The 12,791-nt window shown below is 43.5% G+C and overlaps 1 protein-coding gene across 1 annotated transcript in view; it reads left to right on the forward strand.

Annotated features, from left to right (window-relative positions):
* Nucleotides 1–12,791, forward strand: part of MLH1 (mutL homolog 1) — a 101,462-nt gene that overhangs the window by 63,331 nt on the left and 25,340 nt on the right. Inside the window, exons 11-12 of the mRNA XM_069730316.1 lie at nt 3,418–3,571; nt 7,061–7,428. Of these exons, the coding sequence (XP_069586417.1) occupies nt 3,418–3,571; nt 7,061–7,428 (522 nt within the window). The remainder of the gene's footprint in view (nt 1–3,417; nt 3,572–7,060; nt 7,429–12,791) is intronic.

Consider the following 12,791-nt stretch of genomic DNA (forward strand, 5'->3'; position numbering starts at 1 on the left):
TCATCAACATTAACAGAAATAAACACTTGAAATAGCTCGCTCTGTTTCTATATAATGAGTTTCACTTTTTGTATTCAAGAACTGAAAAAAAAAAATTACTTTTTGATGATATTCCAATTTAGTAAGAAGCACCTGTGTATGTGTGCGTATATTTTTATATAAAATATATATATCCGCACGCACATCCTCAATTCCAAAAGTGTTGGGATACCGTTTAACATGCAAAGTAGCATAGATCAGAACAATACCAGAAATGTTGCTGTCTTCTCTGGGCACAGCTCATTTAAAATAGATTGAAACAAAATGGAAAACCGTTCTGTGATCATATTAATTAAAATATGAAGTTCTCTATGGAAAGCACAAACACTGGTGGCAGTGCATAGTCCAAAAGCCTGCATTTCTCACGTTATGGCAATTTGTGCTTATGGCATGGGCAGCTTACACATCTTGAAAAGCACTATCAATGTTGATATTTTACATTATATATATATATATATATATATATATATATATATATATATATATATATATATATATATATATATATACACTATATAATTGTTTAAGGGTCACTTCCGTCTGTCTGTCCTTCTGTCACAGATATTCATTGGTCGCGGCCTCTGTCCTGGAATCCAAGTCGCTGATTGGTCTCGCCAGCTGCCTGTCATGGCTGCCGCGACCAATTAGCGACGGCCACAGTCCGATTAGTCCCTCCCTACTCCCCTGCAGTCAGTGCCCGCTCCATACTCCCTGCAGTCAGTGCCCGCTCCATACTCCCCGCAGTCAGTGCCCGGCGCCCGCTCCATACTCCCTGCAGTTAGTGCCCGCTCCATACTCCCCGCAGTCAGTGTCCGCTCCATACTCCGAGCAGTCAGCGCCCACTCCATACTCCCCACAGTCAGTGCCCGCTCCATACTCCCCTCCAGTCACCGCTCACACAGGGTTAATGCCAGCGGTAATGGACCGCGTTATGCCGCAGGTAACTCACTCCGTTACCACCGCTATTAACCCTCTGTGACCAAGTTTTTACTATTGATTCTGCCTATGCAAAAGGGCCAACATGCAAAAGGACCAACAAGTGCTAAGCATCTCTGGGAACTCCTTCAAGATTGTTGGAAGACCATTTCCGGTGACTACCTCTTGAAGCTCATCAAGAGAATGCCATGAGTGTGCAAAGCAGTCATCAAAGCAAAAGGTGGCTACTTTGAAGAACCTAGAATATAAGACATATTTTCAGTTGTTTCACACTTTTTTAAGTATATAATTCCACGTGTGTTAATTCATAGTTTTAATGCCTTCAGCGTGAATTTACAATTTTCATAGGCATGAAAGTACCGAAAAATCTAAATGAGAAGGTGTGTCCAAATTTTTGGTCTGTACTGTATATATAATTATATACACACATACACACTGCTCAAAAAATAAAGGGAACACTTAAACAACAGAGTATAGCTCCAAGTTAATCAAGCTTCTGTGAAATCAAACTGTCCACTTAGGAAGCAACACTGTTTGACAATCAATTTCACTTGCTGTTGTGCAAATGGGATAGGCAACAGATGGAAATTATTGGCAATTATCAAGACACACTCAATAAAGATGTGGTTCTGCAGGTGAGGACCACAGACCAAATCTCAATACCAATGCTTTCTGGCTGATGTTTTGGTCACTTTTGAATGTTGGTTGTGCTTTCACACTCGTGTTAGCATGAGACGGACTGTACAACCCACACAAGTGGCTCAGGTAGTACAGCTCATCCAGGATGGCACATCAATGCGAGCTGTGGCAAGAAGGTTTGCTGTTTCTGTCAGCGTAGTGTCCGGAGGCTGAAGGCGCTACCAGGAGACAGACCAGTACACCAAGAGACATGGAGGGGGCCGTGGGAGGGCAACAAGCCAGCAGCAGGACCGCTACCTCACCCTTTGTGCAAGGAGGAACAGGAGGAGCACTGCCAGAGCCCTGCAAAATGACCTTCGGCAGGCCACAAATGTGCATGTCTGCTCAAACGGTTAGAAACCGACTCCATGAGGATGGTTTGAGTGCCCGCTGTCCACAGATGGAGGTTGCGCTCACAGCCCAACATCGTGCAGGACACTTTGCATTTGTCACAGAACCCCAGGATTGGCAAATTTGCCAATGGCGCCCTGTGATCTTCACAGATGAAAGCACTGAGCACATGTGACAGACGTGGCAGAGTCTGGAGACGCCGTGGAGAGAGATCTGCCTGCAACATCCTTAAGCATGACCTGTTTGGCAGTGGGTCAGTAATGGTGTGGGGTGGCATTTCTTTGGAGGGCCTCACAGCTCTCCATGTGCTTGCCAGAGGTAGCCTGACTGCCATTAGGTAGCGAGATGAGATCCTCAGACCCCTTGTGAGACCATATGCTGGTGCGGTTGGCCCTGGGTTCCTCCTAATGCAGGACAATGCCAGACCTCATGTGGCTGGAGTGTGTCAGCAGTTCCTGCAAGGTGTAGTCATTGAAGCTATGGGCTGGCCCGCCCGTTCCCCAGACCTGAATCCGATTGAACACATCTGGGACATCATGTCTCGCCCATCCACCAACGTCACGTTGCACCACAGACTGTCCAGGAGTTGGCGGATGCTTTAGTTCAGATCTGGGAGGAGATTCCTCAGGAGATCCTCCGCCGCCTCATCATGATCATGCCCAGGGAGGTCATACAGTCACATGGAGGCCACACGCACTACTCAGCATCATTTCCTTGTCTTGAGGCATTTCCACTGAAGTTGGGTCAGCCTGTAACTTCATTTTCCACTTTTGAGCATCATTCCAACTCCAGACCTTCGTGGGATATTAGGTGTGATTTACGTTGATAATTTTTAGATTTTATTGTTCTCAACACATTCCACTATGTAATAATGAAGATTTACAACTGGAATATTTCAATCAGTGATATCTAGGATGTGGAATTTTAGTGTTCCCTTTATTTTTTTTGAGCAGTGAATAATCCTAACAATTCGTGCTGGGCAAAAATGCTAGAATCCTGAATCTGGCCCGAGCTGAACTTGTGAGTGAACAGCGCTGGCAGAGCGCCGGCCTAGTCTGCGCAAACTTTTGATCAAAAGAGTTCCGCCGGATTAGCGAAGTCACTGAAAATACAGATGAAGGCGGTTGTAACTGTAGAACCCTCTGTAACCTGCCCACACCACTGATTGTCAGCTTCCTGTGTACACTGTATATTGTCAGCAAACTGGGTTACACAGATTTACTGGTCTGACTTGCACGTGACCTAGTCCAGCGGTAATAAACTACAGCAAGCTGCTGAGCAAGTTATACATCACTGGAATTGGTACCTCTGCCACTATTATGCTACAGTCAGATTACATGTCAAAACCCTGCTGACAAATTCCCTTTAACCTAATGTAGATACTGATGGGGTTTCTTTTACTACCTGTTACAGCTTAGAGATAGCTCCACAGAATGTTGATGTAAATGTTCACCCAACGAAGCATGAAGTTCACTTTCTACATGAAGAAAGTATAATTGAGCGAGTTCAGCAACATATAGAGAGCAAACTACTGGGATCCAATTCTTCCAGGATATACTTTACACAGGTATAGTAGTTAACAAGATTAGCCCTAAGACTTCTTTTCAGGCGTTTACTGCTCCCCAAGTTACGGCTTCCTGCTTGCCGTAGGGCAGGTGCTTCTGCTTGATTGATGGCAATGTATTCTCACTGCTGTTCCAAACTGTGCTTTCTCTAATGCTGCTAAATATGAGGCAGCCTTGTCTTTGCCGCAGATATAAATAACCGTTAAGGTGTGCAACTGGTTAATGCAACAATTCCAAGATTCATAAAACTAATGGAAATCTACATGTGAATGACTTAAGAGACCAGATAAAAATATTTTCTCCACCCAGTCAAAAACAAAGTGTGTCTGTGGCATGGCCTTTAACGAGGTTTTATACAAATTACTGTCCCATCTAGTGGCTCATGGGGCTACTTTCCTACAACTATAACAGTAACGTTACACTTGGCTGTAAGATTTGTTGGGTCTTTGGAAACAATCTTAGATGTTTTATAAATTCACATGGAAAATGGATATAAAAATAACCATATTGTTAATTGTTTTCAGGCTTTTAACTTGTGCAGATAAACTGAGCATTAAAATAAAAACATATCTTAGTACGCACATGCTGCATTTTCCAAAAGTAGACACCTTGCATTAAGTGAAAATGCTTCCAAGTACATTACACTGCAGGGTACCAGTTAAGCAATTACCGTATATTCTCGAGTATAAGCCGACCCGAGTATAAGCCGACCCCCCTAATTTTGCCACAAAAAACTGGGAAAACTTATTTACTCGAGTATAAGCCCAGGGTGGAAAATGCAGCAGCTACCGGTGAATTTCAAAAATAAAAATAGATGCTCCATACCGTTCATTATGGCCCCATAGCTGTGCCATATAGTGCTCTGCACCATTCATTATTGCCCCATAGCTGTGCCATATAGTATTCTGCACCGTTCATTCTTGCCCCATAGCTCTGCCATATAGTGCTCTGCACCGTTCATTCTTGTCCCATAGCTGTGCCATATAGTGCTCTGCACCGTTCATTATTGCCCCATATCTGTGCCATATAGTACTCTGCACCGTTCATTCTTGCCCCATAGCTCTGCCATATAGTGCTCTGCACCGTTCATTTTTGTCCCATAGGTGTGCCATATAGTGCTCTGCACCGTTCATTATTGCCCCATAGCTGTGCCATATAGTGCTCTGCACCGTTCATTCTTGCCCCATATATGCTCCTTATAAAGCTCTGCCATTGCTGCTGCTGCAATAATAAAAAAAAAAAAGCCATACTCACCTCTCTTGATTGCAGCTCCCGGCGTCTCGTTCCGGCGTCTCGTCCCGGCGTCTCTCTGCACTGACTGTTCAGGCAGAGGGCGCCGCGCACACTATATGCGTCATCGCGTCCTCTGACCTGCATAGTCAGAGCGCAGAGACGCCGGGAAGACGGAGCGACGCCCGGCGTGTGGAACACGGACAATAAAATGCTCACCTAGTCCTGCCGCTCCTGACGCTGCACCTGCCTGTCACACTGTCTCCGGGTGCCACAGCTTTTCCTGTCAGCGGTCACTGGCACCACTCAGAGGAATGAATATGTGGCTCCACCCCTATGGGAGTGGTGTCCATATTCATTTCTCTAATGAGCGGTCCCACGTGACCGCTGACAGGAAGAGCTGCGGCACCCGGAGACAGTGTGACAGGCAGGGGCAGTGTCAGGAGCGCCGGGACTAGGTAAGTATGCCTCAGCGCCCTCTCCCCCTCACCCGCCGACCCTGCCACAGACCATGACTCGAGTATAAGCCGAGAGGGGCACTTTCAGCCCAAAAATGTGGGCTGAAAATCTCGGCCTATACTCGAGTATATACGGTAATAGTAATCATCACAGCCAAGGATATAACATATCAGTTATGCCTATATGTCCACATGCTGGATTTTTCACAACGTCACCAAAGGTTCTGTTACTCAGATGCCAGTAACCATTCACATCATGGAGCCGACAAATATCTGGATTAGGTGCATCTGCTCATATTCTAACTTTTTTTTTAGCATGAAATGATTTAGCACATGTACTCTCTCTCTGGTAATAAAGATGAAAAAGTGGAAAATACATTTTTGTATCACCCATTCTCTTATAATACCATATAAAAAAAAGACACTTCAAATATAATGCTAATATAAAGAGACCTGTAGGGAATGTCGTTAACTATTTTGTGAGATAGGATTTGTTAACCCCTTAGTGACGGAGCCAAATTTTTGAAATCTGACCAGTGTCACTTTGTGGTAATGACTCTGGAACGCTTCAACAAGTTCCAGTGATTTTGAGACTGTTTTTTCATGACACATTATACTTTGATAATGGTAAATTTAGGTCAATATGTTTTGTGTTTGTTTATAAAAAATTTGAGAAAAATGTTAAAAAACTAGCAATTTTCAAACTTTGAATGATTATCCCTTTAATCCAGATGGCCATACCACAGCAAACCATTAATAAATAACATTCCCCACATGTCGGCTTTACATCAGCACCATTTGTAAAACGTTATTTTATTTTGTTAGCATTTTAGGAGGAAAAATGTAGCAGCAATTTTTAATTTTTTCATGGAAATTTGCAACATTTATTTTTTTAGGGACTTATCCATGTTTGAAGTGCCTTTAGGGGTCTCATATATTGGGAAACTCCCAAAAGTAATACCATTTTAAAAACAGCACCTCCTAACACAATAAAAACTGCTGTCAGGTAGTTTATTAACTCTTCAGGTGCTTTTCAGGAATTAATGCAAAGTGGCATGATAGGAATGAAAATGTGCATTTTTACCACCTAAATGTCTCTAACTTCTGAACAGATTACTACAGCCGACAGACTCTAAGGCCGCTATTTGGTCATGAATTGCCATGGTAAACATCAGAACCACAAAATCAAGATCTGAGGGCACCAATTTGGTTAAAGAGGAAGCCCCCACACTCTGTTAACCATTTACAATGATGTAGTCACTATTGACAGCAGCATCTAAGGGGTTAAACAGAGTTGGACGGTGCAAACACTGATCTTTGCTGATGCAGAAAGTTGTCAGCTATAGTGTACAACCGACAGCTACTGGATTGTCACCAGTATGGGGATGCTATTCTCTTATATCTCAGGTCAGTTAAAAGACGTATTAGCTGTCATTAAGGGGTTAAAAGGGCATAAAAATTCAAAGTTCAAAAATTGTGACTTTCTAAATTTGTCAAATTTGTAATATTTTCATAAACTTCAAGCATATCTAAATTTACCGTGAACATAAAGTACAATGTGTCATGAAAAAAATGATCTCGTAATCTCTAGGATACCTAGAAGCATTGCAGAGTCATTACCACAGAAAGTGACAGATCTGGTAAATTTGGTCTGATCAGGAAGGAGAAAACTTACTTTGGTGGGAAAAAAAGGTTAATGCTTCTTGCCTTGTATTCGCAGTGTTCTTTTTAGCTAATAGTAGTTACAGTATTGTTCTTGCCCTCTGGCTATAATAGCAGATGTTCTGTTTGCTTTTGGAATAGACATTATTACTTGGAGCATCGGTATCTGCTAGTGAAGTGGTGAAGCCTGCATCCAGCACATCGACTGCACTCAAGTCCGGTGACAAAGTGTATGCCCATCAAATGGTGCGTACCGATGCCAGAGAGCAGAAGTTGGATGCCTTTCTTCAGCCACTGCCAAAACATCAGACATGCACTGTTGCAGAAACCCAAGAAGTTGTAGAAGAGCAAAAAGAGAAAGCCAATCCAGGATGCAGTTCCAAAGAAACGATATGTGATCTCGAAATGCTTGATGCGTCTGATTTAGTGACCTCTATGGAAAGTGAGATACAAACCGACAACAATGAAGAAAGTGAAGCAAGCACATCTACAGATAGCGTGCCACCCAGGTAACCTCAGACCTACTGTTTTCTTTGGCTACTTAGACAATAGATCAATTTGTTAACTTTATAATATATATATATATATATATATATATATATATATATATATATTCTGCCAGTGATTGAGTCTACTTAAAACATCTTTGCCTTTTATCCTCCAACTGCATTAGATCATTGTATTTTATGTTGGCTTTTTTAATTAAAAAGGAACCTGCTGACAGGTAAACAAAATCATTCAGTATAAATTTAGAGAAACCTGTAACTCAAGCCATGAAGGGCGAGGAGAAGCCAGAGGGAGATGGCCAGATGGGCTTTCTCTTTGCGTCTGATAGTTTGTAAAGCTATGTTCTTTCTAGAACAGCTCAGCTTTTCAAAATAAAAATCAGCTCATTGTAATGAGGGAGCCTGTCGCCATCACATATTAGAATATTTTCCCTTGATACTCCATGAATACGGGAGCTTGGTACAGTGGCTATATATTACATGTACTGTCCTGGATCATTGTAATGGTGCTTATGGGCGATCATTATTACATATTTTGACTCAAGTCTTTAAACCTATTGCTAAAAGCAAAACAGGCATTGTATTAATGCAATGAGGATTCAATTCATTCGATTCAGGGCGGCACGGTGGGTCAGTGGTTTGCACTGCAGCCTTTCAGCGCTGGAGTCCTGGGTTCAAATCCCACCAAGCACAACATCTGCAAGAGTGTGTATGTTCTCCCCGTGTTTACGTGGGTTTCCTCCGGGTTCTCTGGTTTCCTCTCACATTCCAAAAGCCATACTGATAGGGAATTTAGATTGTGAGCCCCATCGGGGACAGCAATGATGAAGATGTGTGCAAACTAAAGCGCTGCGGAATATGTTAGCGCTATATAAAAAATAAAGATTATTATTCAATACAGATAAATGCATATTTACAGCTGGATGCTTCTCAGAGCAGTCACTATAGTATAGTGAGAGTAATAATCTGGATGGTTGACCACAAGGGACTCTACTAGTTTAGAGAGTAGTGTAGTAGAAACTTTTTTAATTGTAACTTGTCTTCGCTCTATGGTCATGATTAGAAAGAATGGAGTGTAATAGAGGAAACTGCGAACAAGTAAATGAAATGGATGGCATTTAAGGATGTTTGTAACAGTCTAGGATGGAGTTAAACCAGAAACGGGAAGCAAGTATGTGGGGAAACAGGAGATGGAAAGGAGTAAACACCTGAAATCTTAGTTATGATGCAGAATGTTTAGCTTGAGAAAAATGAAAGGAAAAGGGGAGCCATATTTTACCATATTGAATGGTGGACTTGTGGCTCGACATCCTGTCTCGGATATATAGTTGTCTAGCAGAGGTCAGACTGAGTAAACTCTGCTGCCTTATTATAGTGAACAAGTCCCTCTGGGGTTTCGGCTGAATCGTGTCATTCAGAGATGTAGCTGGAAATCCTGATGTAAGTGCTCAGCGTAGAGAACTGGATAGATGTGATCTAATAAGTAGTATAGTACAGCCACATATAGGGTATTTCCACGTTCAGCAGAAATTGTGTGACAATTTTTTCCTCATTTCCCCATGTGAATATGTAAAATTTTGGCTAAAACTAAATTGTAGTAGTAAAAATGTAATTCTTTTTTTTTTTTCACTGCCGAGTAGTATAACATTTTGTTCTACACCTGTGATGGCAATATGATCACTGCACTTTTAGATGAATTCATTGAGGGGTGCCATTTGTAAAATGGAGTCACTTCTGGGGGTTAGTGGGGTCCACTTTTCTAACACCTCAGGGGTACTGTTAATGTGACATGGCACCCTCAAGCCACTCCTGCAAAACCTGAACTCTAATATGGTGCTGCTTCCCTTCTGAGCTTTGCACTGTGCTTCAAAAGTAGTTTTCGACCACATATGGGGTATATTGGCATACTTGGGAGAAATTGTACTGTTCATTTTCTCCTATTATCCCTTTTGAAAATTAAACACTTGGGATCAAAGCAACATTTTTTAGTGGAAAAAATGGTAATTTTCCATTTCCTCAGCCCAATGTTATACTATTCTGTGAATCTCCTAAGAGTTGAAAATGTTCACTATACCCCTAGATAAACTTCCAGATCCGGCAGCAGAATGATGCAGTGACCGCTCTGCATAGTCTCATTCCAGCTTGGAAGTGTGTGCAGAGCGGTCACTGTTAGGTCAGACTCCGTTCCTGTGCCCAGTAATTGGCGCAATTGATGTCATCATCTGATCGCACCAATCAGTGCTGGTACTGTTGACACTGCCATTGCCTAGCTCCAGCCTACGATCAATGATTGAAGCAATTTAATTTGCCAAAACATTAAAATCGCTGTGATTTCTGTTTTAATTCTGAACAGCCAAGGTTAGTTGCAGGGGAAGGGGGGAGTTTGGTGAACCCCCCATTCCTCCCCTTCCCCTATGGCAATGAGTCCCGGTGCCATGCTAACAGATACCGCTTATGTCAATTTATGGGAATACCTTCCCAACCATGACGTACTCTTGCCTCAATTCTCATAAAGGGGTAACGATAAAGGATTTTGTGGTTTTAGCTAACGGTTTAAGGATATTCTCCAACAAGTGGTGACAGAATTGCATCCCTGGAGGTCATTGTTAGTTGTCTGGTGGGAAGTAGTTATTTATGAATATAGAAAACTGGTCCAATGTTATATGTGTTGGACAAGAATGTTATGGTTTGTTTTTTTTGTTGTTAATGATGTCTTTTGTTGGCACGGTGGCCCAGTGGTTAGCACTGCAGCCTTGCAGCACTGGGGTCCTGCATTCAAATGCTACCAAGGACAACATCTGTAACAAGTTTGTATTCTCTCCATGGACAACATCTGCAAGCAGTTTGTATGCTCTCCACGGACAACATCTGCAACGAGTTTGTATGCTCTCCACGGATAACATCTGCAACGAGTTTGTATGCTCTCCACAGACAACATCTGCAAGCAGTTTGTATGCTCTCCACGGACAACATCTGCAAGCAGTTTGTATGCTCTCCACGAACAACATCTGCAAGCAGTTTGTATGCTCTCCACGGACAACATCTGCTAGCAGTTTGTATGCTACAACCTCCAAATGGCCGTCATATACCGACCTCTGGGCTTGACCACTGACTTTATTGACCAATTCTCCACCTGGCTTCTTCACTTTCTCTCTGCTGACATTCCCACCATCATCATGGGTGATTTCAACATCCCCATTGACACCCACCAGTCAGCAGCCTCCAAACTCCTGTCCCTTCATCCTTTTGGACTTACTCAGTGCTCCTCCTCAGCCACCCACACAGACGGACACACACACATTAGATTTTGTCTTCACTCGTTTCTGCTCCCTATCTAACTTCACAACCTCCCCTCTCACTCAATCTGACCACCATCTACTCACTTTCTCATCCCTGTCCTCCTCACCTGTCACCCATGTCCAGCAACATGCGCACCCCCGCAGGAACCTCGCACACCTAGACACCCACACACTCTCTAACTCTAGCCTACCACTAGCATCCATATCCTCACTCCACGACACAGACACGACAGAGTGCGACGAACCAATAGACAACCCTGGCACAACAACATCACTAAAAAGCTTCGGCAAGTATCCAGAATTGCAGAACGGCGTTGGAAGAAAATGCATTCACAAGATTATTTCACTGCACTCAAACAAGCAACACTCGCATTCAGAGCCGCTCTCACCTCTGCTAAACAGGCCTACTTCACAACCCTCGTATCTTCCTTATCCCACAACCCCAAACAGTTGTTCAACACTTTTAACTTCCTCCTCTGCCCACCACTGCCACCTCCACTTCCCTAATCGTTGCTGAGGACTTTGCCACGCCCTTCAAAAATAAGATCGACCAAACAAGGCAAATCTTTGTAGTCAAACCACCACAACCCCTTTGTATACCAGACCAATGCCCAAACCCCATAACTTCCCTCTCCAGAATCACTGAAGGGGAGCTTGCTCATCTCTCCAAATCACACCTCACCACTTGTGCACTTGACCCCATCCCACCTCCTGCCTAACCTCACCACCACACTAATCCCATCTCTAACCCATCTCTTCAACCTATCACTTAACTTCTGGTACATTCCCCACTGCTTTCAAACATGCCACAATCACACCAATTCTCAAAAAGCCATCCCTTGACCCAAGTGCTATGTCCAGCTATCGCCGCATATCTTTGCTCCCATTTGCATCCAAACTCCTTGAGCAGCACGTCCATGCTGAACTTTACTCTCACTTTGCATCTAACTCTCTCTTCGACAACCTACAATCTGGCTTCCGTCCCCACCATTCCACTGAGACTGCCCTGACCAAAATTACTAACGACTTACTTACAGCCTAATCTAACAGAAAACTCTCTATAATCCTCCTTCTAGACCTGTCCTCTGCCTTTCGACACAGTTGACCACTGCCTCCTACTACAGATCCTCTCTTCCTTTGGGGTCAAAGACCCCGCCCTATCTTTGATCTCCTCATACCTTACCAACCGCACATTTAGCGTTTCCTACTCCAATACTACCTTTTCATCTCGCCCCCTCTCTGTTGGTGTCCGTCAAGGCTCTGTCTTTGGGCCCTTACTCTTCTCAATCTATACACTTGGCCTGGGACAACTCATAAGGTCCTATGGCTTCCAGTAAAATCTATATTTTGATGACACTCAGACCTACCTCTCTGGCCCAGATGTCACCTCTCTGCTCTCCGGAATCCCAGAGTGTCTACAGCCATATCCTCCTCCTCCTCCTCTCGCTTCCTCAAGCTCAATGTGGACAAATCTGAATTAATTAATTCCTCCATCTCTCATATCTTCCCTACCTGATCTATCTATCAAAATAAATGAAATCACACTTTGCCCTGTCTCCAAAATCCGCTGCCTCGGAGTAACTCTGGATTCTGCCCTGTCCTTCAAACCGCACATCCAAGCTCTCGCCACCTCCTGTCACCTCCAGCTCAAAAATATTTCTAGAATCCGTCCTTTCCTCAACCTTCACTCTACCAAAATGCCTGTGCATGCCCTAATCATCTCCCGCTCGACTACTGCAACATCCTCCTCTGTGGCCTACCTTCTAACACTCTCAAACCCCTCCAGTCCATTCTTAACTCTGCTGCCCGACTAATCTCTCTCCTCGCTACACTCCTGCTTCCCCTCTTTGCAAATCCCTTCACTGGCTCCCAATTTCCCAGCGTATCCAGTTGAAGCTACTAACACTGACCTACAAAGCCATCCATAACCTTTCTCCTCCGTATATTTCCAAACTAATCTCTCAATATATTCCCTCAAGTAATCTCCGGTCATCCCAAGACCTCCTTCTCTCCTCCACGCTTATTCGCTCCTCACCCAATCGCCTCCAAGAAGTCTCCCGAATATGC

Source organism: Ranitomeya imitator, chromosome 6 (genome assembly GCF_032444005.1).
Source record: "Ranitomeya imitator isolate aRanImi1 chromosome 6, aRanImi1.pri, whole genome shotgun sequence".
NCBI lineage: Eukaryota > Metazoa > Chordata > Amphibia > Anura > Dendrobatidae > Ranitomeya > Ranitomeya imitator.